This window comes from Tamandua tetradactyla, chromosome 15 (assembly GCF_023851605.1).
Source record: "Tamandua tetradactyla isolate mTamTet1 chromosome 15, mTamTet1.pri, whole genome shotgun sequence".
Classification (NCBI taxonomy): Eukaryota; Metazoa; Chordata; class Mammalia; order Pilosa; family Myrmecophagidae; genus Tamandua; species Tamandua tetradactyla.
The window spans coordinates 50,743,658-50,770,968 of NC_135341.1; the positions used below are offsets into that span (position 1 = coordinate 50,743,658).

General features: G+C 40.0%; 1 protein-coding gene across 7 annotated transcripts in view; it reads left to right on the forward strand.

Moving 5' to 3' along the window:
• Window positions 1-27,311, forward strand: part of TRANK1 (tetratricopeptide repeat and ankyrin repeat containing 1) — a 127,123-nt gene that overhangs the window by 96,693 nt on the left and 3,119 nt on the right. For all 7 annotated transcript variants that reach the window (XM_077129846.1, XM_077129849.1, XM_077129850.1 and 4 more), the window contains 7 exons: window positions 6,726-6,882; window positions 9,809-9,897; window positions 11,491-11,594; window positions 11,696-11,828; window positions 16,064-16,209; window positions 18,469-21,518; window positions 22,400-22,498. In XM_077129846.1, coding sequence (XP_076985961.1) covers window positions 6,726-6,882; window positions 9,809-9,897; window positions 11,491-11,594; window positions 11,696-11,828; window positions 16,064-16,209; window positions 18,469-21,518; window positions 22,400-22,498 — 3,778 coding nt within the window. The remainder of the gene's footprint in view (window positions 1-6,725; window positions 6,883-9,808; window positions 9,898-11,490; window positions 11,595-11,695; window positions 11,829-16,063; window positions 16,210-18,468; window positions 21,519-22,399; window positions 22,499-27,311) is intronic.

A 27,311-nucleotide genomic window follows, 5' to 3' on the forward strand; every position in this document is an offset into this window, starting at 1 on the left:
CTCTTGGTTTATCAGTCTAAAACCCCTCCTTCTACATGTATTGTTTCTTCTGGAATATTTTAAAGCAAATATCTCACCTTAATATACCAATAAATGTAAGTATTTTAATATGAATCTTATCGATAACTTTTTAACAACATTAGCACATTTAAGAAAATTATCTATATTTCCTCAGAAATATTACCTAAAATTAAATATAACTTTCATTCTCACATAATTGTGGTTGGGTGATTTAACCTTGTCTGGGGAGAAATTGGGCCAGGGGCTTGCTTTTGTTTTGCTCACTTTGAAACTTTCTCAGGGCTAGAGTGTTTTCCAAGCTTGTATTTGCCGAAAGTATTTGAAGGGAAATATACTAGCTATACCTGTCTGAGGAAAGGGATAACAGAATGGGTAAGTAGCAGACGGACTGAAAAGCCTGAGAAGGAAGAGACTGTAAAGGAGACTCATGGGAGAATAAAGGTGTTTTGAAAAGTGCCTTCATATACTGGGGACTCTAGAAAGCCACACTTGTAACCAGGGTTGGATGAATGTTCAGAAAAGAGCTGAGAATACCCAAAGCATTTACCTCAGGCTGACCTTAAGGCACTGTATAAGCAGAAATGAAGGCTAATATAGAGTTGTAAACCATTTGACTAAGTGTTAGAGGAGTCCACCAACACACACACGCGCGCACACACACACACGTACACACACACACAATCTACAAAGACCAGGGCAGTTTTTCATTTTTGTTTTTTTTAATTTTGGCCCCAACTATTTAAAGAAATTTGGGCCAAATCAGTAGTTGACCATGGCACTAACAGAACAGAGACTTCATTAACTACACATGACAAAAAATACACTTTTTACAATAACTAGTTGAGAAAATTCACTAAAGAAGTAGCTACAACTCATAACGGGCAACAGCAACAAACTTTGGAGAAGGGTGAAATAATCTGATTTCCAGAGTTACTACAGTATATATAATATTCAAAAAGTCCAATTTTCAACAACAAAAATATGAGACATACAATGAAAAAAGAAAGTATGGCCCATTTATAAGAAAAAAGAAATTAATAGATTGTCCCTAAGAAAGCCCAGATATTGGAATTACTAGACACAGATTTTAAATCAAATGTGATGAAAGTGATATACTAAAAAATCAATTAAGTGCAAAAGAAGGCAATGATCGAGGAATTGAGAAACAAGAAGATATAACATGTAGAAAAAATTAAATTTTTAAAGATTAAATATTAAAATGTCACAGCAATTCCTTTCTTATCAGTAAACACTTTAAATGTAATTCATTAACTCACCAATTAAAAGCAGAGATTGGATGATTATATAAAAATATGATCCAATTATGTTCCATCTAAAAATGACTTGCTCTGGACTAAAAGATGTAAATAGGTTGATGGTAAAGAATGGAAAAATACTCTGCAAATAGTAACTGAAATAGAGCTGAGTGGTTATATCAGAAAAAAATGGGCTTTAGTTAAAAAAATGTTATGAGAGACAAACAAGGACATCGTGTGTTGATAAAAGGGTCAATCCATAAGAAGCTGTAACAGTTATACACAGCTAGCAACAGAGCCCCAAAATATATGAAGTAAATAATCATCACAATTGAAGCGAGAAATAGACAGTTTTACAATAGTGGCTGGAGACTACAATGCCCCTCTTTCAGTAATAGGTAAAACGACTTGGCAGAAGATCAATAAAGAAATAGAAGACTTGAACAACACTATGAACCAACTAGACCAAACAGGCATATATGGAAGACTCCACTGAACAATAGCAGAATACACACTCTTTTTAAGTGTACAAGGGGCTTTCTCAAGAATTGTTTTAGTTTTCTTGCTGCTAAAGCAAATACCGTACATTGGGTTGACTTTAAAAATGGGAACTTATTGGCTCATGGTTTTGAGGCTAGAAGTTCAAACCAAGGCATAATCAAAGCACTGTTTTCTTCCTGAAGGTTGATGTTCTGGGGCTGGCTCCTGTCAATCTTTGATCATTGCACTTGGTGGCCTCTTCTGGTTTCTCCGTTCTCTTCCAGGTTCCGTTGACTTTCAGCTTCTGACTGTTCCCGCTGTGGCTTTTCCCTGTGACCTTCCCTGTAATCCTTCAGTAATAGGATTAAGACACATCCTGGGCCAAACCTTATCAGAAGTAACTTATTTGCAAGAGTTCATACCCACAGGGATGGTTTAAGCTTAAGAACATGTTTTACTGGGGTGCATAACTCCAAACCACCACAATTGTAGACCATATGTTAGATTGTAAAACAAGTCTTAATATATTTTAAAAGATTAAAGTCATACAAAGTGCCTTCTCTGACTACAGTGGAATGAAACTAGAAATTAGTAACAGAAGGAAACTGGAAAATTCACAAATATATGGAAATGAAAATAAAAAACACTCTTTAACAACCAATGGGTCAAAGAATAAATCACTAGGGAAATTAGGAAATATCTTGAGATGAATGAAAATGAAAACACAACATACTTGAGCTAATAGGATGCAATGAAAGTAGTGCTCAGAGAGAATTTTAAAGCTATAAATGCTTACTGTAAAAAAAGAAGAAAGATCTCAAATTCAAATCTTAAGGAACTAGAACAGGAAGAGCAAATAAATACAAAGTGAGAAGAAGGAAAGAAATAATAATGATAAGAGCAGAAATAAACAAAATAGAGAACGGAGTAAAAGTAGAGAGAATCAACAAATTCCTTGGAGAGCTAGTTCTTTGAAAAGACCAATAAATCAATAAATCTTTAGATAACTGCTCAGAATAAACAATGAGAAAAGTAGCAAATTACTAAAATCAGAAATGAAAGAGGGGACATTACTACCAACCTTACAGAAATAAAATAATTATAAGAGAATACCGTGAATGAACAATCATATACCAACAAATTAGATAACCTAGATGTAATGGACAAATTCCTAGAAATATAGCAACTACTAGAACTGACTCAAGAAGAAATAGAAAATCTGAACAGATCTATAATAAATAAAGTGATTTATTTATTAATCAAAAAAGAAAGAAAATCCCAGGACCAGATGACTTCACTGTTGAATTCTGCCAAACTTTTAAAGAAGAGTTAACATCAATTCTTCTCAAACTCCAAAAAAATAGAAGAGGAAAGAACACTTCCTAACTCATTCTGTAAGGTCAGGATTATCTTTATGGCAATGCCAGACTAAGATATCAGAAGAAAAGTAAACTACAGAACAATATCCCTTATGAATTTAGATGCAAAATTCCTCAACAAAATACTAGCACACTGGATCTAACAGCACATTGAAAGGATTCTACACAATGACCAAATGGGATTTATCCCGGGAATGAAAGAGAGGTTCTGCATAGAAAAATCAATCAATACAATAAACCACATTGATAGAATGAAAGGAAAATAACCCTAATACATGATCACCTCAATTGCTGTGGAAAAAGCATTTGACAAAATCCAATACCCTTCATGGGCTGGTTTGAAGCTATTATGTACCACAGAAAAGCCATGTTTTAATCCTGATTCTAGGGAACGGCCATTTCTTTTAATCCTGATTCAATATTGTAGGGCAGAAACTTGATTAGATTGTCTCTATGGAGATGTGACCCTGCCCGTTCAAGGTGGGTCTTGATTAGTTTACTGCAGTCCTTTGAAAGGGAGACACATTTTGAAGAAACCTCAGAGATGACAGGCAGAGCAGATTCAGATGCTTGGAGAACAGTTACTTCAGATGCATAGATGTTTGAAGTGCCCACAGAGAGAGAAGATGCCTAGACACGGGCAGAGCCTAGCAGACATTGCCATGTGCCTTCCCATGAGATGCTAAGTAAGCCTGAACCCAGACTTGTGTCCCAGAGGAACTGAGGAAGGCCCACAGATGCTAGAGAGGAAATTACTGGCATCAGAAGTTGAAAGCAACAAATCGGGAATAAGAGCCAGTGATGCCTTCCCAGCTGACAGAGATGTTCCAGACAGCAGCTGCCTTTCTTGAGTGAGGGTAACCTCTTTTTGGTGCCTTACTTTGGAAACTTTCACTTCATTAGAACTATAAACTTGTAATTTATTAAATTCCCTTTTTAAAAGCTGTTCCATTTCTAGTATATGGCATTCCAGTAGCTTAGCAAACTAATACACTTCATGACAAAAACACTGAACAAAATAAGAATAGAGGGGAACTTCCTTAACATGATAAAGCCTATTTAGGAAAAACTTTACATACTTAATGCAAGACTGAAATCTTTTCCAGGAATAAGACAAGAATAAATGCTTTTACCACTTGTGTTTAATATTGTGCTGAAAGTTCTAGCCAGAGCCATTAGGCATGAAAAAGAAATAAAGGAAGAAATAAGCTGTCTGTGTTTACAGATGGCATGATCTCAGTGTGAAGAAAATTCTAAGTATTCCACAAAAAAACTATTAGAGCTAAACCAAAAAAATAAAAATAAAAAACCTATTAGAGCTAATAAATAAATTTAGCATAGTTGCATGATACAAAATCAACATGCAAAAATCAGTTGTTTTCTTATAAGCTAGGAATAAGCAACCTGAAAAGGAAATTAAGAAAAAAGAATTCAATTTATAATGACCTAAAAAAGAATAAAATATGTAGGAATAAAGCTCACCAAAGAAGTGCATGACTTGTATACATGAAATATGTGGGACTTCAGCAAAATTAAAAACTTAGTAACTCAAAGGGCTTTATCAAGAAATTAAAAAGACAACTTACAGAATGGGAGAAAAAAATTGTAAAGTTTATATCTGATAAAGATCAAATATCCAGAATCTATTAAGAACTCGTACGACTCAATAACAAAAAGACAAAGAACCCGATTAAAAGTGGACAAAGGATTTGAATAGACATTTCTCCAAAGAAGATTTATAAATGGCCATCTAACACATCTATTGCTTTTATTCAAAAGCAATAAAATAACAGCCTCTACGAAGTATGAGCTACATATAATTAAGTAAACATAACATGGTATTGAAAATTCCATTTTTCATCACATCCACATCTTCTTTTATTACAAATTTTCTCCCTGAGTTAAAACAGCAGGTGTTTCTATAGAAGACTTTTTTAGTAGTCTCACTTCTTTGTTTATGTATTTTAGCATTCCTCTAAGAGTACTAAAATCATTACTCTCAGAACTATCATCTTCTAGGTCTTTTGTGAGCGGGTCTGACTTAGTATAAGTTAGAGACTTCTGGTTTTCTTCAAATGTTGAAGACTGTTTTAATCGCATTTTCTTTAAATCCTGTAATAATTCCTCAGAAAGATCTGCATCACCATGAGTGCTGAAACTTAGGTCACTGGCACTAATAGAACGATGCAGTTTTCTACACTTGAAAAAAGATGTGGGAAAACATTTAGCAAACTTTGGATCTTGAATGTCAGTTATAATTTCTATTGGAGGTATAAATGGGGCTGGTAGAAACTTGATGTCTTCTGTCCTTTCATGTCCAGAAATTTTGACTTGTAATCTGGTTAATTCTGATTCTTTAATAAGTAATGCTTCATTTGTAGCATCAATCACCTCATTCCTGTCTTGAACTTGTTGATGCAAATTGCTTACTGGCTCAGTATCATTAGCCATTAGGGAAATGGAAGTCAAAACCACAGTGAGATACCACTTCATACCCATTAGGATGGCTATAATCTCCAAACTGGAAAATAAGAGTTGGTGAGGACGTGGAGATATTGGAACCCTTATACATTACTAGTGAGAATGGTAAATAGTTTTGCCACTATGGAGAACAAAATAACAGTTCTTCAAAGATTAAATATAGAATTTTCATATAACCAAGCAATTCTACTCCTACTCATATAGCCAAAAGAATTAAAACCAGGAGTTCAAACAAAGCCTTGTACATGAATGTTCACAGAAGCAGTATTCACAATAGCCAAAAGATGGAAACACTTCCAAATGTCCATCAATTGATATATATATATAAGCAATTAATTATTTCAAAATTAAAAATTAAACCACAGCATATTCAAGTGTCTTCCTGTCCTCATTCACATGCTCATTTGCCTTCTGTTTTAACTTTTCAGCTGCTAAAACAAATATCATACAATGGGTTGGCTTAAAAACAGGAATTTTGTTGGCTTATGGTTTCAGAGACTAGAGAAATCGCTTCCTTTTACAGTCAGTTTTTTTTGGCTGGCCAGCAATCTTTGGGGTTCGTTGGCTTTTCCATCACATAGCAGTGCACGTGATGGTATCTTCTCCTTTCTCTTCTGGATTCTGTTGAGTTCCAGCTTCTGGCTTCTCCAGGGTCTTCTCTTACTGTATGACTTTCACTCTGCTTTTAAAGGACTCCAGTTAACCCAGTTAAAGCCCTACTTGATTCAGTGGGAACACGACTTACTTGAAGCAACATCTTGAAAAGATTTTATTTACAATGGGTCCACCACACCTACCAGAATGTGGTCCAAAATCATGTCCAAACTGGGATATACAATTCAATCCACCACACCTTCTTAGGTGGGAGAGGGGAAAGGGGTAGAGTTTCTTATAGCCTACCTAAGAGTGTTGCTTATCTGTGCTGCAGGCACAGTGAGTGACTGCTGTCTTGCTTACAGTTGTGCTGAACCTTTTTGTGGGTGTGCTATATACTTTTCTAAAATTTAGTTTTTATATTTTCTCAAAATCAGAGGAAGCCCATTGAAGTTGACATACTGTATCTATAAAACAAAAGTCTCATCATCTTTGACCTCAATCCTATCTTTAGCTTCTCAATGGAGAGCTGAAGCAGTTGTACACTGCCATCACACGGGCTCGGGTCAACCTCTGGATCTTTGATGAGAACCGAGAAAAGCGGGCTCCAGCTTTCAAATATTTCATTAGAAGAAATTTTGTCCAAGTTGTGAAGACAGATGAAAATAAAGGTAAAATCCCATGAAAATATTCTCACTGTTAAACTGGAAGCCTGTTTCTCGTAACCATTCTTGTGGTTAGGTATAAAGGGTTTTTGAAAGCACTTTCTTTTCCTTCCCTTAGTCTTGTAAGAAAGGGGAGTTCCTGTTTATTTGCCAAGGTGCCTAGGAAAGTGTGCTTATAATGGAAGGGTTCACTCTTTTGGGGAGGATTTTTTATTCATCCTTTAAAAGTGAGGGTCACGGAAATGAGGAGAAGGAGGAAATAGGGACTATTGGGTGTATATAAATTGTCGTGAATTTTTAACAGCAGATTGGCAATACCAAGATAAAGAATGTATGTATCTTTTGAAACAATTAACATTTCCAAGAATCTATCCTGGAGATGTTCTTGCACAAAATCTTAAAGATAAATGCACCAGGATGCTCATCACAGCATTGTTTGTAATGATAATAAATGAAAAACAACCTAAGTGTCCACCGAGTGGGGCAGGTTAAGCACATTTCTTCTAATGGAATACTATGCAACCATTAAAAAGTGTAAGGTGGATTTCCATCTGCTTATATGAAAAGATGTGTTTGTAATATATTAGATGAAAAAAATCAGATTTTAAAGCAGTGTGAGTAGGATGATACAGTTTTTAAATAATACAGATTATGCAAATATAAAAACTACATATATATATATGATATTAGAATGGAATGATTTTGTGCATGTGTATGTTTATACATGCGTATACACACACATACATAAACATTCACGTGTCTTTCACTATCAAACCTGATTCAGTTCTGGAATTTGGCTATCTATAATTAAATGTGTAAAAGTTCAGGTAGTGAGTGGTAAAGAATTGTCTGAATCTATTTGGTTCCTGAGTTTCACAAAGTAAGAACAAAGAATTCAGATAATGAAGGATTCACCAGAAAATTTATGTCTATTCAGTTCCTGATTATGGGTAGTGAGTGTCTAAATAGTAAGTGTTTGCAGAGTGAATATATATATATATGTATACTGTACACCTGCATACACTGATAATTTCTGAGACAAAACTGTTTAGAGTGGCCACCTCTAGGCTTAGGACCAGTGGGGTGGGGCTGTTGAATAGATATAGACAGCATTTACTTTTCACTTTTACCTCCAATCTACACTGTTCTCTGCAGGTTGTTTTTTTTAAACATTATCATATATTGTTTTTGTAAGTTACAAAGATTAGTTAATTTAAAAATGAAGTCAAGACTCCTGATAGGATAACTGAGAACTAATTAGCTCTTAAATAAGGAGAAAATTGTTGTTTTTCTTGAGGGTTGGTGTTGAGTTGCTCTTCTAGGCCATGGTTAATTTCTCTAAGGGCAAGGGAGGGAGCAGTGCTAAGCTGTCCCAGAAAGGTTTGCTGGTTTCATGGGCATTTCTTTGCCGGTTTTATGAAGGCTATTTCTGCGTACAGCTGTTGGTTCCTTGAGGACCAGGATCAGATGTTCTAGTCCCCAGACCAAACTGTTGTGGTGTGTGATGAGAAAAGGTGGAGTCTTAGAATTAAAGGACCTGGGTTCTAATTACATCTCTGCACCTGGAAAGCCACATGACCTTATCCAAGTCCCACTTTCTCTCTCTGGGTTTTCATCTCCTTAACTAAAAGGAAAACAAGTGGGTTGGCCTGGCATGGTCATTCTCAATCTTTCCTACAGCTCACATCTCCCCCCCCCCTTTTTTTTTTTGGCATGGGCAGGTACCGGGAATCAAACCCACATCTCCGCATTTTAAAACATTAGCAGATTGGTCCTCTTTTATTTTTGCACTTAATCTGGAAAAGACTTTAACTAACAGGCGAGAATTCTGCCACTGAGCCACCATTGCACCACCCTGCCCACACCCCTTTTATTCTCAAAATATGTTCTGGCATTCCTTATAAAATGTCATCAAGATAAGCTGTTTCTTTAACTTAAAAATACAAAATGAAAAAGAATTGCAATTTATTTAGTGTCTTGGTTGCATTAAGAATGCAAGAGAAATTATAATCTTAGTTATGGGGTGTAAGGTACGTGTAATGTCTTTTGTGAGTTTCTGTTTCTCTTATGCGAGGAAACTTGGGATGAGTGAAGTTACTGTGCAATCTGGATCTCTTCAACGTGGTTCCTGCAGAATTCTCTGGCCCTTTTCATAGATTATGTGAGGTTTTACTGTGGAAATAATATGTTATCTGGGAACTATTAGCAATCGCCAAATCAGAGCAAGATTCTGGGATGTCATCTCTGCACCCAATGCTCCAGGGCAGTGGCAGACAGGGAGCAGCAAGGGGTTTGGCTGCAAGGCTTAATGGGTGTCTTTGCACCTTCTAAACAAATCCAGCTCCCCTGGTGAATATCCATTGGCCTGGGTATATCTTCTTTTCAGCTTTGATTTAACTGTCAGTGTTAACCTGGGATTCACTATCTCTCATGTGGCTCATGAAGCTGTGGCTTGGAACCTACAGGGAGGGGGACTAATTGCTGATAATGGTGCTCTGGGGCCATGGTGGGGAGGAGTGATAGAGTGACCGGCAGCTTAGGGAATTTAGCAGGAAGAACCAGCAGCAGGTGGTTGCCATAATCTATATCCACCAATGGGGAGGTGCCAGATTGTTTAATGTGATGAGGGCAAACATCTGCACATTTTAAAGTACTATAAAATCCTCTCACATTGTCCCTTGCTCAAGCTCTGGTTGGGAGCTTGGAAAGCACTAGATTTAGATTTTTAGGGAGAAATTAGAAAATGTTATTTGTCTTCTTCTGTTTCATAGCCATTGAAAAGGAAGGTAGATGAAAGTGAAAAAACCGAACAACATCCTTTCTCCCCCCATCTCCTCCTTCCAGGACCCACATCAGCCTGACTTGGTAAACAAATACTGCAAAGATAATACAGACTTAAGAAAATGAATGTTGCTTTCCTTTTTCATTTTAGACTTTGATGATAGCATGTTCGTTAAGACTTCCACCCCAGGGGAGTGGATTGCTCAAGGGGAATACTATGCCAAGCATCAGTGCTGGAAGGTAAGGGGTTGGACCCCGAGCCAGGGGCTGAGATCCTTGTAACCAGTGGTCTCTACAGGTCTCACAGGCAGGCTTCCTACCATCACTTTTGTTATGGGGACAGGGCAAGGGTAATTGTGCTTGTGCTACTTCTTCTGAAATATCAAGTCACCCTGTGATGGTGAGAGCTCTCACCTGTGATGGTGAGCTGCCCACTCAACACAGTCATGACTTTCCTTCCTTTTGGCCAGAGATCAATATGTGCTGATAGGTAAATGGAAGGGGTCATGGGCTTTGCCCCACCGACGAATCCTTCTGTTTATTTTCATTCTTTCCTGTACCCTATGCTGAGAAACTTTTGCTATTATACCACTGCATTTTAAAACATTAGCAGATTGGTCCTCTTTTATTTTTTGCACTTAATCTGGAAAAGACTTTAACTAACAGAAATCTGAGTCTGATAAGCATAGGTTAAGCTTTATCATTAGACTGAAGTAATTGAGGACACGATGGTGAGCAAACAGGCACAGAAGTACGCAGTTCCAACCATTACAGATGTTATAAATGAGAAATTAGATGCCACTAGAATAGGTCTGTCCTGGACAAGGAGACCAAGGAAGGCTTCTTTTAGAAAGGAAAACGTGAGCTGAGTTCTATGGGATGAATAAAGTTAACTAGGCAGAAAAGGGAAGTATTTCGGTTGGCACGGACATTGTGTTCAAAGGCCCTGAAGTGGGAAGAAGTGTGGCACACAGATCACAGCAGTGAAGGGAGGCCCGTGGGACTGGGGAAGCTGGAGTGGACAATATGACAGGGAGAGATGCTATCGTGTCTCCTTTATCAGCAAGCTTCCCTTAATCCTTCCCTTACCCATACTGAGAACTGGTCTCTGCATGCTGGGAAGCATGTGAGCTTTCTGCCCCCATAACCTGTGCTTTGAGACACAATGCCAGCATTCCTGTTTTAGAAAAGGAATGTTCTGCTGGCAGGAATCAAAATGCAGGCTGACTCCCCTGGGACACTTGTCTGTCTACCTTATTTTGGTTGATATGGTATGGATCTGCATGTCCCAAGAATCTAGTCACTCTTCTTCTGGATGAATTGTGACATCCTCTCGATCTTCATTTTTAGCCCCAGTACATGAACTATGGCTGTTCTGTGTACACTGTGAGGTCGCCATCATAGTTATCAACTAGAGAAAACCTGTGTAGAAGTCCAGAAAAGCCCCTGGGTGACTTTGGACCAATTGTTTCATATCTCTCACCTGAGGGTGCTGTTATATAAAGTGAGAAGAATGCTACTTCTCACACACGGCTGTTGGAAGATTAAATGAGGGTGTTATTGTGTGTCCCAGAAACATATATGTTATATTCCTTTTTAATGGCTTCTGGGTACCTCCAAAAGGAGCCTTTGAACATGAAATATTAGTTGGTCATCCCTATGTGGCTTTAGCCTCTGATGCTACTTTTGTTACCTTCCTGCTTCTCCCTGTCAGATAAGACTGGAGTGAGATACAGTGCTTCCTGAGTAGAAACATGTAATGAATGCTTTAATTCTTGTTCTGTATGTAACCTCCATTACCTTGCTGGAATTTGAAACATTTGCCTATTCCAGGTTGCAGCCAAGTGTTACCAAAAAGGAGGCGCATTTGAGAAAGAGAAGTTGGCTCTGGCCCACGACGCGGCCCTGAACATGAAATCCAAGAAAGTCGGCCCCAAGTAATCTCGGAATTATTTCAGTATTGCTCTGATGAGAGCAGCTGGTTATTGGTATTGGGTCAACATTCCAGGGAATGTTTATTTTGTTTCTGTTTTCTCAGGGAAAAGCAGGTGGAGTATTTAGAACTGGCTAAGACCTATTTGGAGTGCAGTGAGCCAAAACTGTCCCTCAAGTGTCTGAACTATGCCAAGGAGTTCCAGCTCTCTGCCCAGCTGTGTGAGAGGCTGGGGAAGGTACAACCCCTAGCCTGCCACTGCTCTCAAAGGGACTGGGTTTTAACTGAGAAGATTGAGGCCTGGGTCTCTCAACCTCTACTGGTGGCAAGATGGGCTCCTGTCCTCCAAGGAGGGAGGGGCTGTTCTGCCTACTTTGTGGATAGCCCTTCCTCTCTCTACTTGCTCAAGATTTAAGGTTCTGGGGCAGTGTGTATATGTGTGTGTGTCCATGTCCGTGTTAATGTTTGAAGCCTGATGTTAACTGCAGAAAAGCCAAGCGTTCAAATTAAAGGGCAAATGGGTTTTAGAATATTTCTGCCTTCTCCTTCTCTACTTTTACAGCCTGGCATCTGCCTGGTTGAATGGTTTTGTATTTATGTGACATCTTGTCTATGCTACCAGTAACTGCTTTGGAACTGTCCAAATTCCAGTAGCCACTAGCCACATGTGGCTATTTGATTTATAATTTAAACAAATTAAAATGTAATAAAATTTAAAATTCAGTTCCTCAATCTCACTGCCATATTTTAAGTGCTCAGTGTTTCGAACATTTCCTTTATCAAGAAAGTTCCATGGGACAGAGCTACTGAGTCTAGAGCACAGCTGTTCACACAGTAGTCAGCAAGCTGGCGACAGGACACAAACTTTTGTCAGCATCAAGATTAACACAGAAAATGAAAGTAGAAGTTTTCATGGCAGTTTGGCATTGCTGTAACATCCAAGTCGTGATCATTTTCCTAGCAATTCATTTTTATTGTATCATTCATGATGGATTGGAAATTTTAAACAGTGTGGTTCTTCACCACAGGTGTTTTGAGAAGCTATGTTCTTGGTAGAATTAGAGTGCCTGGCCGAGAACTTCTGCATTGCCTTGCCATCCCCCTTAGGTATTGTGACCCTCCAAAGGGAAAGCAGGATTCCATGTCTGTATGGGAATTGTAAGTCCTGGGATCCTCAGAGCCCCCTGTGCTTTGGGTGGAGTGGGAGTGGAACCCACTGGGAAAGTTTGGAATGTGACCCCTAATCAGTATCTCTAGGACTTCAGTGCCTCAAAATGTGGAGACCACCCTGTTCCTGGGGGCACAGCTTCCACTTCCCTTCAGCTTCTATAGGCTCAGCCACTACTAGCAGTTTCCTCTACCTTCTCTCACCAGAACATTCTAACAGCTGTAAGCCCCACCCAAGGAAGAGTCCAATGCCTTTCTTTGCTGAGGCTCCTCTCCGGAAGCATGCACAGCATTCAGCCAGTGTCAAATCTTTTGTGATCATCCCACCAAACTGACCAGTGCAATTCAAATTGATCAACATGGCAGCAGCCTTAGGCAGAATCCTTGGGCCATATTGCTTCCTTGCCCCCAATTCCAAATGCTTGCTACCCCTAGGGAGAACTGTTCACCAGATAGACATGGAGATTTCTTTTCAGGGATTTCTGTGCCTTGCTTGCTTCCTCCCACTAATCAGACATTGACATTGGTTTCCCTGGAAACCTCTGGAGGCCCTTGCTGTGGAAGGCTTGAGGGGCCTCCTGACAGAGAAGAGTGGGTCAGAAGTGGGGAGCTGCTGCTAGAGCCAGCCATCACTTCTCTTCCTCAAATTGCATGCACACTTAGTACCTAATGAGGCCTTGCCACTTGGGGGTTTTTCTTCTGAATAATCAGCATTTTCAAAGAGAGGAAATGAGATGGGGTGATTAGATGTTCTCCTTATGGGGTTTTAGTAGTGTGGCTGAGATTGGTCTAGGAGCTCACTGCTCTGTGAGGTCTCTGGACATAGAAGAATCTTGCACCTGGATCTTTTTTCTATTTTAGCACTTCTTAAAGCTTGACTCTTAAAAATCACCCAGCTAAGACATACTAGAGGGCTTGGCACATGTATTTTGTTTTATATCTTTATGATTTTGTTTTCTTTTTGGACATCAGGTTTGGAAAATAGAGTTAATTAACTCATCCAACAAATATGCAGAACCCCTACTATTTGCCAGGCCCTGTGGGTGCTGGGTGACCAGCAGTCAACAAATCAGAGACCTCTGCCTTTGTAGAGCTTCGTTTCTGGTATGGGAGAGAGACGATAGATAAGTGTATACTATATGAATGTCAGAGGTGATAAGGGCCAAGAAGAATAATGTATGGAGAGGTGAGAGAGGGTGCAGGGTATTGCTTTTGCAGACAGGATTGAGACAGGGACTTTGAGTAGAGACCATTATTGCAGCTGCTGGAGGGCAGCACCGCTGAGGAAAAATTAGGGCAAGGGCCCCAAGGTAGGAACTCATTGGTGACTGAAGAACAGCAAGGAAGCCAGTTTGGCCAGAGCACAGTGAGAAGTGGGGTCTGCAGGGGCAGAGATGGTAAAATGAACAAAGAGGTTGACAGGAACAGATCATGGGGGCCTCCTAGTCTGTGGAAAGACTGAATTTTGTCCAAGTGTGATGGGGAACCCCTGGAAGGTTTTGATTGGAGCAATGACATGAAATGACTTATTTGGATGCTCTGTGGAGAGGTATGTAGGGCCGCAAGAGTAGAAGCAGAAAGGCCAGTTAGGAGAGTCTAGCAGTGACAGGCTGAGATGATGGGGGCATGATAATGGTAGAGTTGTTGGGAAGGGGCTGGGAAATATTATGAAAGCCAAGCAGACAGGGTCAGCTAATGGACCGGAAAGGACATGTGAAAGGAAGAGGAGCCGAATATGTTCATGAGAAATCCACCACTGGTGGGTGCAAGGCCCCACTTATTTTATTTTGTTCATCATCTTCCTCCACTCCCATTCTCTTCTCATTGTCAGTTATTCTAATGCATTTAATATGTCTTCAAATGCATGCATTTTTTGAAGAATAAATAGTGATGTTTTCCATACCTATATATTTTAAGCTTATCTAAATGGCAACTTATTTTTGTTGTCGTTTGTTTTTTTACTTTTTCCCTGTCTGGCTGTAATGTTAGGATTTGACCATGTTTCTGGTTACTGATAGTACTCTAGAGCAGACATTCATGGCATTTGATTTACCCATTCTCCCAATGATGAGCATTCGGGTAGGTGCCTATTCCTGGCTTCCACATGTAGGACTCTGTGAAAACACATATCTTTACAGTCCCATGTAAGGCTTCTGTGAGATGTGTTGCTAGGAGGAGGGCTTGCAGGCCCCGAGATATGTATATATTTGTTTTTACTATGTATGGCCCTCTTGCTTTCCAGAAAGGCCTTACTGAGAATTCTATTTTCCCTGCATCCTTGGTCATATTCAATGGGTTCTGATCTAATTTTTGCAAATCTGATGGATGTATTTCACTGAGGTTTTAATTAGCATCCTGTGATTATTAGTGAGGTCGAGCATCTTCATTTTATTTTGTAGTCGTTCATGAACTGCCATGAATGACTTATGTCCTTAGCCTAGGTTTTGTTAAATTTCCAGCAAAGTCTTTTTCTTGTGGTTGCAGGGATCTATTTTATGTCCTAGATATGCCCCGTTCAATAAATTAAAATTAAATAAAATTAGCAATTCAGGGCGGGCCGCGGTGGCTCAGCGGGCAAAGTGCTTGCCTGCTATGCCGGAGGACCTCGGTTCGATTCCCGGCCCCAGCCCATGTAACAAAAACGGAGAAACAGAATACAATAAAACAAGAAAATGTTTAAAAATGTTTCCCTTTCTTCCTTCCTTCCTTCCTTCTATCCTTCCTTCCTTCTCTCTGTCTTTCCTTTAAAAAAAAAAAAAAAAAAAAAAAAAAAAAATTAGCAATTCATTTCCTTGGTTGTATGAGCTACATTGTAAGGGCTCAATATTCATGTGTGGGGAGCTGTTCCCGTACTGGACAGTGCAGACACAGAGCATGGTTGTCTTCACAGAAAGTGCTATTGGGCAGTGCTGGTCAAGATGTGCTTGTTTGTCTTCCGTTAACTTTATTTTGTGTGTCCTTTGTTGAACAATTTTGATATAATCAAATCTATCAATTTCTCCCCTGAAGTTTATGTGTCTTGGATTTTGTTGAAGGTCACAAAGATATGCTCTTAAATTTTCCCTTATCAACTTTCACATTTAGAATGTTAATCCATCTGGAGCTTACCTTTATGTATAATATGAAGTTGGTCTTTATTTTTTTCCATATAGAGAATATTTTCCTAATATCATCTGTGTTTAAGCATTTTTCTTTAGAGTCTAACAAATCAGACATGCAACCATCTATTAGTTATGGTATTGGCCATTTTAAGATAAAAAGTTATGTTATGTATACTGTAAAAGTAAAAATCTTACTCTATCCTAGATAAGAGATGCTGCCTATTTCTATAAGCGAATCCAGTGCTACAAAGATGCGTTCAGATGCTTTGAACAGATTCAGGAATTTGATCTAGCACTCAAAATGTACTGCCAAGAAGAGCTTTTTGAAGAAGCTGCTATTGCAGTGGAAAAGTAGGTGGTTTTATTCTCTCCCTTCTCCCTCTCTTCCTTGTTCTCTCCCTCCTCCCACTTCTCTCTGGGGGCAGCATGCCTGGGTGGTTTATCATGTGACTCATGTGGAGGCTTAAACTACACCACTCTCCTTCCACTTAAGTAGTGGCCTCATGGTTGGGTCAAGAGCTTCTTGAGAGTCTGTGTTTTCTCTTTATAAGCTTTGACACTGCCGTGAGGAGAGGGGACTGAAGAAGATGAAAGGTGTGTTATGAATGTGCATGTGCCATACACAGCAGTCCTGACATTTTGTACCTAATGACGGTTCTGTCCTCTTCACCTTTACCTACTTAGTTGACAGTTTTGCTGATCTGTAGCTGGATAAAGGTAAGAACTCTAGTGAGCAGGCAGGATTTTGCTTCAACATGATCTACTGGCAGAGGCCCAGGTTAGCACTTACACATATATGTATAACATGTGTGTGCCCATGTACTCATTTGTAGATATATAAGATTTATATGTGGCCCCGTGGGTGCTTGGCAGGAGTCAGGGAAGGCCTCCATGAGCCTATTTTAATGGACATTCTAAATGTGGATTGGACATGGGTGGGACTAATTGTTGATGAGGAATCTAGAAATAATCTGCGTTCCCTGTCACATAAGAAAACTTCTTGGTGGTACACAGAGCAATAATGAAAGAGATTCTGCTGTTCTGTGATTCTACAGTTCTGTTCAGTGGGGGGTTGAGTCAGCTCCCTGTCCACAGAAGAGTGGGCCATGGGTTGGTTCTATAATTTCTTTGCTCTCTACCAAATTATATATGTTGACAAAAAGAACATAATTGACCCAGGTGTTCAAACTTTGTATCTTTATTTTTCAGTTAACTTCTGTTGAAATATAACATTTATTCTGAAAAGTGCACACAATTTTCACAAGGTGAACATACTTGTGTAGTCAGAACCCACTTGTGTAGTCAGAACCCAGATAAAGAAATTAATTTTTTTTTTTGAAATGGAAAAATATGTGCCCAGTGCTCTGTTGGTAATTTAACATATTCCTTTATTATGCTCTTTGGTACCATTATGTGCATGATATATGCAATTATGTCAGCTGTGGTATTTAATGGGTACCTGATTATCAGGGTGCTGTGCTGTGGTATTGTGATAATTGACCAGGCTGCTCACCTTATGAGTTCATATGACAAAATTGAATTAGAAAGATTTTATTAAGTTGAAATCTAATGGGAGCCTCACATTAGATTTATCTGAGTTTCCTTTGAACACTGTGTATACTAGTTATAAAATTCAATTGCTGATTGGCCTAACTGAAAATACATTGAGGACATTTTACAAATCAAAGAAAATAATCAATCCCAAACATCTGAGTCAAGCCATTGGTGGCAATCAATGTCTTGCTTTTGGAAGCCAAAAAAGTATTCACTTGAAATGAAGGGGACTCACTAGGGCTATTCCTTTTCCAAGAGGCTTTTCCCAGCTTTCAGTATCAGAAAGAAAATACCTGGGTAGTTCCTTAGACTTGCTAAGAATCCTGCAAATTCTATTAGTCAGTGCTTGCATGAGAAATATATTCCCTTCCTTAGTTTTTATTTTTGCACTATCAAAGACGGCCTGTTGTACTAAGAAATCTATTTTTAGGGTAACTCTGAGGCATCATAAGGTCTTTGGGCAGTTCTCTGGATTTGAGTATTATCTGAATATACTGATTTTTATAAGTAGAGTAAAGGCTGTCTTTCAAAGCTTCACTAATCTCGTGCTCGTTCAGCTACATACTCACTAGGCAAAAGAGAAAAAGCACATGTTGGACAGTAAGAGAAAGACTGATATAGTCATTGGTGTGTGTACAACCCTCATCTTTTTTGTTTCTCATTAATCACATATTAAACTGTAGAGGTTTGTATACACAAAATGATTATTATGATTTTATGGGAGTTTAAGGGATTTTTTTCAAGGAAAATTTTGATTCTACATACATTTTGCCCTATAGATTGACTTTCAGACTTGATCTCCAGTTGTTTGAGTTGTAACTCCACTATCTTTCATTAATTATACACACTAATGCCTGGCCCCTTTGGAGAATAAAGAGTTTATTTATAAGTATAAGATGAAACATCTATAAAAATTCTTAATCAGTTTAGGTTCTATTTTGAAATGTATTATCTGCATGTGGAATTTTATATAAGTTGCTCTGTGCTATATTTTGGAGGAATATTTCTATTGTTTAGGTGATAATAAGTTGACATTTATGTTCTCTGTCTTTGCAGATATGAAGAAATGCTAAAGGCCAAGACTCTCCCCATGTCTAAACTCTCCTATTCTGCTAGTCAGTTTTATTTGGAAGCTGCAGCAAAGTATCTGAGTGCAAATAAGGTCAAAGAAATGATGACTGTCCTCTCAAAGCTAGACTTAGAAGACCAACTGATGTTCCTGAAGTCTCGGAAACGATTAGCAGAAGCCGCAGACCTACTGAACAGGGAAGGTAGGAGAGAGGAGGCTGCCCTGCTGATGAAACAACATGGCTACCTCCTGGAGGCTGCCAGGCTCACTGCCAACAAGGACTTCCAGGCCTCCTGTCTCCTGGAGGCTGCACGCCTCAACGTGGCCAGGGGTTCTGATGTAGAAGATACCAAAGCCATTCTGAGAGACGCCCTTGAGCTCTGCTATCAAACTAGCCAGTTGTCTGGCATTGCTGAAGCCCAATTCTTACAGGGGGTAATCCTGAGAGACTTTCAGAAGCTCAGTGATGCCTTCCTTAAGTTCAACAGGCTCAACCACTCAGCCGGTATGGTGGAAGCACTCTATGAAGCAGCCAGCCAGTGTGAGATAGAGCCTGAGAAAGTCCTGGCTCTGGCTCCTGGGGGCTTGGAAGTCCTCCTCAATCTAGCTAGGGCCCTCAAACAGGTGGCTAACAATGCTGAGAAGGAAATGGTCAAATCTTGCTTTGAGTTTTTTGGAATTTCCCAAGTGGATGCCAAATATTGTCAGATAGCTCAGAATGACCCTGGCCCCATATTAAGAATAATCTTTGACCTAGATTTAAACTTGAAAGAGAAAAAAACAAAAGACCATTTCTTGATAATGACAGACCAAGTGAAATTAGCACTGAACAAGCATCTTTTGAGCAGGCTGTGCCAGATTACAAAGAGCCTGCTTGGAAAGACTTATCAAGGAGTATGCATGAGGTTTATTGTGGGCTTAAAATGTGAGGATGAAAATTGTAGGAATTTCCATAGCCCTTTGCGGCGGTGTGAGGCCAAGTGTGTGGTTCAGTCAAAAATGCACCTGGTGTCAATCAATGGCTTGCTTTTGGAAGCCAAAAAAATATTCCCTAAAATCTTAGCTGAAGAACTTGAAGAGATTGATTATATTTTGTCTACAGACAGGTATGGCCTTTGCAAATCCTTCCTCAATGCCCTCTTCCCTAAGCATTTCCACCAGAGAGTGTTATCAGAGAACCCCATGGCATGCAAAGAAATCCTCAAACCAAATTACAAATCTTTCCGATTCTGCAGGTTAGCTTTGAAAGAGTACATCTACTTTCTGTTTCGGAATGCAAGGGCACGAAGCCGACGGGAATCTACAGACCTGTGGCTGAGTGCCATGCAGGCTTTCCTACTCTCCTCCAACTACCCAGAGGAGTTTGAAAAGCTACTCCACCAGGAGGAGGACAATTACAACAGGGAACTCAAGGCTCTTGGGCCTGAAAAAGAGGAAAGGGGCAGGGGGAGAGGCAGCAGAATGAAAGGCATAGAAGGGAAGTTTGGCATGCTGGTGCCCAACAAGGATGATGGCAATTCAGAAAAGACCCACCTGTGCTTCATCCGGCTGCTGGAGAATTGCATCGATCAGTTCTATGTGTATAGAAACCCTGAAGACTACAAGAGGCTCTTCTTCCGTTTCATGAATGTCCTTGTCAAGAGGTGCAAAGAGCCACTTATTCCCAGCATTGGAAACACAGTGGCCTTGTTAGAGTTCCAATTTGTCTACTGTGGAGTGGTTCTGGCCCGCCTTTGGAAGAATACCATTTTGTGCCTCCCCAAGAGCTACATCGCACTCTTGCACTACTGGGAATTCCTGTTCAGCAAAAAGGACAAAGAGCTTGGGGATGTGTTCACCATCATTCAGGAATACAAACCCAAGGATGTGACAAGAGCCATTCGGGATTTCCGGTTTCACCTTTCCTACCTTGTCAAGGTGTTGTGTGGCTGTGAGAATGTGGACTTCAATGTCCTGCTCGATGCCTTTGATGATATAGACTGTGTGGTCTCTGGCGAGGCTGAACGGACAGTGGTGTTGTGTTTGGTGATGCTAGTGAATGCTGAACAGGTCCTACAGCCATACTGCAAGCCTCTACTATTCCGCCACTTCCAAGAGATCAAGAACAGGCTACAGCTGATGAGCATGGCCTCTCCAAACCAGGTTCCTGAGAGGCTGCTCAAAGTGGTGAGGCGGGTGTCAATGGCTGGCAATGTGAAGTCTGTGGCTGAGGCTCTGCAGGACCTGCTCTTTGAGCGGGATGAAGAGTACCTGGTGGACTGCCACTGGCGGTGGGACAGTACACACACCAAAGGGACCATGATTCATGGCCTTTATCATGAAGAAGTCAAACTAAACCGCTTGGTCTGTGTGGACTCTTTAGAGAATTTCACTGAATCAGAGTGTGAGTTTGATCAGGATGAGACAGATGAGCTGGCGTTAGAAGACCGAGACCATGTTCTTGCCACCATCCTTTCCCAGAAGCAGTGGAAGGCTTCCATCCAGCGGAAGTTGAGAAGAGTGTGTCTGGTGGTATCTCTGTGCATCAGCTGGAGGAGAAGAGTGAGTGACCAGACTGAGTGCGTCAGGGAAGAGCCCAGGGAGTCCAGGGCTGGCAATTTCAAAAAAGCTGATGTTGACAGGACCCAGTGTGACCTGTGTGGAGTGAAGTTCATCCGTGGTCCTGAGAACTATTTCAGCCCCAGTAAAGCATTTGAGGGAGCAGCTTCAGAGGCTGTGGTCCTGTCTCAGGCTGAAATGGAAGGAAAGGAGGGCCGGGAGAGGAACAGTGAGTCTTACGAGCAGCACATCTGTCTAGAAAGCCACCAGAAGCAGCAGGTGGCCTACCAGAAATACTCTGAGTTTTTCCTTGAAAAGGTGGACCCAGCCATTGATGAGGGCAAGCTTGTGGTGCAGGACATTGAGCAGAGCATGTGGATTCGCAGTCATGTGGGTTCGAAAGAGCACAGCCACATGCTTCAGAGGAAGGTTCAGGAGAACATCAAGAGGGTTTTGGATATGGTCGAGGACATCTACAGGCAGAAGGTCTGGACTGGAGGTAAGGGGATATCAGAAATACAGGTCCCAATAGCATCCAGAACTGTTCAGAAGTCCAGGATTTGAGAACACCTGTCAGAGTCAAGAATTTTGTAGTGATGTCTGATCAGGGGATGGTAGAATCTTGGCATTAGCAGAATCACAAGTGAGGAATGTGTGTTCTCAAAGTACAGCAATTTTTTGAAGCACACCTCCTTCAATTAAGAATTTGTGAATATCTGGGGCTGAGCTGATTTTCCCTGGTACAGATGAAGAAACAGCTTGCTAACTAATTTTATGGAGAGGATCATAGGGAGAATGTCTAAGGTCTTTAAGGTTCTCTTGATTGATTTATTCAATTAACATTTCTTGAGCACCTATTGTTTCTCGAACTCAACCCTTGACTAGGATCTGTAGGTGCATAACTGGTCTCTTTTTTTCAGGAGGGTTGATGTCCTTAAACCATATCTAGTGTGGGCCTTTAATAATAAACAATTCTTATCTTAGTCTTTGAAACAGATTTCCCCTAGCTTCCTTGCTAACTATACTTCTTAGCAACATTGAGAAGTTATATTTTATATAAAATTAGTGAAATTGCATGTTTTAAAGCATATTCTATAATCCAGAAACCCTCTCTAGTTTAAGATCTATGGTCCTTGAAAGGTTTAATGTTGGCTGTCTCTTCAAACACACAGTAATAGCATCAGGCTAGCATTATGTTTGTAGTTTATTGGTTGAGTGATCATCTAAGAAATTTGTGGAGGCAGAAGAGGCGTTGGGTCCTTACCCTCTTCAGGAAAAGCATAAACAGACACTTGGGCTAAGGGATTTGGCTCTAGTATTTGGTTTCTTGTCTTTGGCACTGCCTCTTTACTCAGAGCCCATGTTCTTTGGTTTCTTTAGCAGAGGAGGTGATGGCTCGACTCCTCAACATTCTGATTCCTTCAGTCAGGGATGCACGGGAGTGGTTGATGAAAACAGAGCTCCGCTTAAAGGAGGAAGGTAAGGAGTTCTTTATTCCAGAGACAGGGAATGCTTTGGGTCTCATAGTTCTTGATTCTGTTGGCTTCCTGGAGAATCTGAAGCAGGCTGCCAAGTGTTTGTCAACAATGATCACTCATTTTCTAGGAATCACATCCGTAGTGAGTCAAATTATTGGCAATGTAGTTCTGAATTTCCTTTCTATGCAGTGACAGCAGCTATTCTATGCCCGTGTTAGTTGCTAAAATCCTTTTTTGCTAATCATGCCCTATTATGGGATGACTTTCAATTATTATGCATGCTGATTACAGGACCCCCAAGTACATATTGCAAAGCTACCTTGATAAATGTTTGCCTGTGTCAATCATTCATTTAAGTCAATGAGTACTTATCAGTCTCTAATATGTATCAGTACTGTTCTAGGCCTGGTAATACAACTGTGAACAAAACAAACAAAATCATTGGGGAAACTTGCCTGCATCTTCTTACAGAAGGTTACAGGCTTGTGTATAGTGGATCCAGTGCTGTTCCTAAACATGGATACCAATAGGGTAAGGTTAGTTTTGTTGATTAATTGGCAAAGAGTGGTTAAAATATCTGTGACTGGGGATAGTGGTGCACTGAGATACTTGGGGGAGTTGGAATTTGGAATACAAAAGGTCAGTGCAGAGTATTGCTTGTCAGGACCAATGCAAGTGTAATAAACCAAGAGGCCAAAGGGAGAATATTGAAGGCTAGAGGCTTAGAAATCAGACAGTCTGCGTAGAGGATCCTTCAAATTTTGATTGTTAGAAATAAGCAAAGGTTGCAGGTATGTGGAGGTTCTAACAAGGTAGGAAGGAACAAATGCCTAAGGCATTCATGGATTTGAAAACAGAAAGCCAGGGACAAACAACATAGAGAAGACAACAATGAACATAATTCTAGAACCGTGAGACCTATCTCATCTTTGTTCTTTTATTCATTTAACTGCAGCAAATGAGTAGTCTGGGTCCTCAGTGGTAGAGGGAGAAGCTTCCATATAGCAACTTGTCTGTCACTTGAAGAAAATGTCCTGATTTGCCTCAGCTTTTTGGACCCAATGAGGTTTCTTTGAGGTTACAGGCCTCTGAATTTCCATGGAGTTTATTTCCCATCTTCTGGCACATGTGCCTTAGCCAGAGGTCTTAGTTTCCTAGGGCTACTGTAACATAGTGCCACAAACTGGGTGACTTAAAACAGCAGTTCTGAGGCTAGAAGTCCTAAATCAAGGTGTCGGCAGGATCATGCTTCTTAAATCTGCAGAGGAGACCGTTTCATTCTTCTGGAGAAGCTTCTGGTGGAGTCCAGCAGCAAGCTCTGGTAGTCCCTGCCTCAGCTGTCACAATGGCATTCTCCTCTCTCTAGGTATCCAAATTTCCTCTTGCATGGACACCAGTCATATTGGATTAAGGGCCCACCATACTCCAGTATGACCTCATTTTAATTGATTTAATTCCATCTGCAACAATCGTATTTCTAAATAAGTTTATATTCTGAGATACTGGGGATTATGATTTCAATATCTTTCTGGGGGGCATGATTCAATCCATAACTCCAGGCAGTTAGGGTCCCTGCTACTTCCTTCTCACCAGGTCCTATCAGCCTGTCCTATAGTAAACCATTGTGGTATTCCATGTGATGTGTCATGTTCAAGGCTCCTACTGACTGAATTATTGCAGTGAGCTGGAGAGCTGAGACAGCCCTGATGATAGTGAAGGTGCACTGTCAGATGAAAAGCAAACTGCTTCTGCTTATTGAAACAGAAAAAAAGTAGTTGCCAGATTAATAGCAGGTGCTAAGGATTGTGTTAATTTGCTTCAATAAAGAGACTATATCTGTTACAGCGCCCACAGTTAGAGTCACTCCTGATAATCCACACTTATTCTGCAAGATCTGATACTCAGCTCAGGTTGAGCAAGTAAGTTAAATAGGGATGTAGTAAGAATTCCCTTCTCCATGTTTTGCAGGTGTTCAGTGGTGCCACTGATCTCTCTGATCCACCCCCAGGGCTGTAGGATTGCCTTTGGAAGGGAGGGGCGGTACTGCAGCCTTCCACTTGGCCCTGCTCCCTGGGTCAGGGAGCCACGGTTATGAAGCTACCAGTTGCTGAATATGTTTTTTCCAACTGTGCATTTGGAATGGGGATTAAACACAAGCTCAGTTAACATACCCTCTGGGACTACTGTGAGGCAGGCTTGATCTATGATTAGTTTCCATAGCCTCCCCCAACTGATCAATGGTCTGCTTCTATTCACATTTACTCAGTAAATGCTACAAACCCTTTTGAGGAAGGCAAGATAGATCTATGTCCAAAATGTCAGTATTGCAGGCTGCTTTGTTGGTCTTTCTTTCAAGGATCTTTGAGTCTCTGAACTGACTCATTCAGCTTTTGGAACTTGCAAGGGGCTGAGACACCACTACGGGGCCTCAAGTCAGGTCTTGTTTTCATGCCAATTATCCCATCAGCCTGCTGTCTGTTATACATACCTTGTCTCTGGGTTAAAGTGATGTCCTTAGCCTCTCCACTCTGGTTCCCTTATACTCTCTGAAATCAGAGCTCATTTCCATGGATCATCTCCCACCTTCATCCCCAACCTACCTAAGACAGCCTCTGACAGTGCTTTTCAGGCATCTCCAGGGTGTTATTAACACTTCAGTAGAAGTATTTCTGAAGCTCTTAGGGACCTAGTTAGGGGTTAGGATAATAAATTCTCTCCAAATTCCTTCTCCCTCCATCTGTGGATTCCTTCCTGGACCATATGGTGGCATCTTTCTCAACTTCGTTTAAGTGTTCTGTAAAGCCACATTTTTCAATAAAATGTTTGAGGCAATCAGGATGAACTTTTAACATTGAGATATGTGGTCAATAGAATTCTAACTAGAAGACTTTTTAAGCTGAAAGCTTGATAAGCCAGAATCAGCCCTGAACTGTAGATGGGTGGGATGCCACAGGATAGTCAAAAAGTTCAAGAAACATTCCAGCCAATTTAGAGCTTCAAGGTGGAGTTAGGGCCTGTAGTGAATTAATCCACCCAAAAGATTTGTCCACATTAAATCTCTGGAACCCATGATTGTGACCTGATTTGGAAAAAAGGTCTCTGTAGTTGTAATTAAGTTAAGGATCTCAAATAAAATCATCCTGGATTATCCAGGTGGGGCTTAAGTCCAATAGCAAGTGTCCTTATAAGAAACAAATAGAAGAGGGCATATAGACAGAGAAAACTGAGGCAGAGATTAGAGTTAGAGAGCCATAAACTAAGGAACTCCTGGAGCTAATGGAGCTGGAAGAGGTAAAGAACAGATGCTCTCTAAAGCCCCAGAGGGAGTGCACCCCTGCCAATTCCTTGATATTGGACTTCTGGACTCCAGAACTGGGAGAGAATAAATTTTTGCTGTTTTAAGCCACCTAGTTCATGGTAATTTGTATAGCAGGCACAGGAAACTAATTCAGGACATTTTGTGTTTAATTCTATTGAGTCCCTGCTTCTTGAATTTCAAAAATAAATGAGGAAGTTTTTTACCCTTTAATGAGTTTTCCAGCAGGACCACTCATTCCTTTTGCTTATTTATCATATTCATAAATCTATATACTAACATTTTTAAGCCAGTGATAATCCCTATTTATGGGAGCATAAAAACTTATTCTTGTGCTGAACTTGTTCCTTGCCAAATAATATAACATTGTCAGGATTATCCTGCCAAATTCTGTATAATCCAGAATGTCCAATTGCTACCCTTCCCAGCTGGGCCACATTTCTTCTTTTAAAAAAAATTTTGTTAGAGAGGTTATGGATTTTTTCAGGATCTTCTGTATATAGGGTCATCATCTACAAATAGGGAAAGTTTTACTTCTTCCTTTCAAATTTGGGTGCCTTTTATTTCTTACCTAATTGCTCTGGCTAGGACTTCCAGTACAGTGTTAAATAACAGTGATGACAGTGGGCATGTTTGTTTTGTTCCAGACCTTAGAGGGAAAGCTTTCAGTCTTTCACATTTAGTACAATGCTAGCCATGGGTTTTTCATATATGCCCATTATTATATTGAGGAAGTTTTCTTTTGTTCCTAGTTCTCAAAGTGTTTTCATCCAGAATGGGTGATTTTAATAAGTGCTTTTTCTGCATCAATGAGATGATTATGTGGTTTTTTCCCTGTCATTGTGTTAGTGAGGTGTGTTAGGGTAATTGATTTTCTTATGTTGAACCACCATTGCTTACCTGGATAAATCCCACTTGCTTTGGTATTTAATTCTTTTAATGTGCTGTTGGATTTTGCTTACTAGTATTTTGCTAAGAATTTTTGCCATTTATATTGTTAAAGGCTATCAATTTTGTATTTTTATTTTCTTGTAGTGTCTTTGTCTGGTTTTGGGAAGAGGGTGATGTTGGTCTCATAGAATGAGTTAGGGAGTTTCTCTCCTCCTAGTTTTCTGGAAGTGTTTGAGCAGGATTGATATTAATTCTTTTTGGAATATTTGGTAAAATGTTTGATGCTCTGTTGTTAGGTGCATACACATTAAGGATTTTTAGGTGTCCTCGAGAATTGACCCTTTTGTCATTACATAACACCCCCCTTTATCTCTGATAATTTTCCTTGATCAGAAATCTGCTTTGTTTGAAATTAATATAGTTATTATAGCTTTCTTTTGGTTAATATTAACATGGGTTTTTAGTCAGGGTTCTCCAGAGAAACAGAACCAATGGAATAAGTTGGTTCTGTTTATACATTCTTATAAAAAGAGATATATTCAAAGGAATTGCTTATTAAGGACTGCAGTGCTGACATACTCCATAGGGCAGGCTGCAAGCTGGAAAC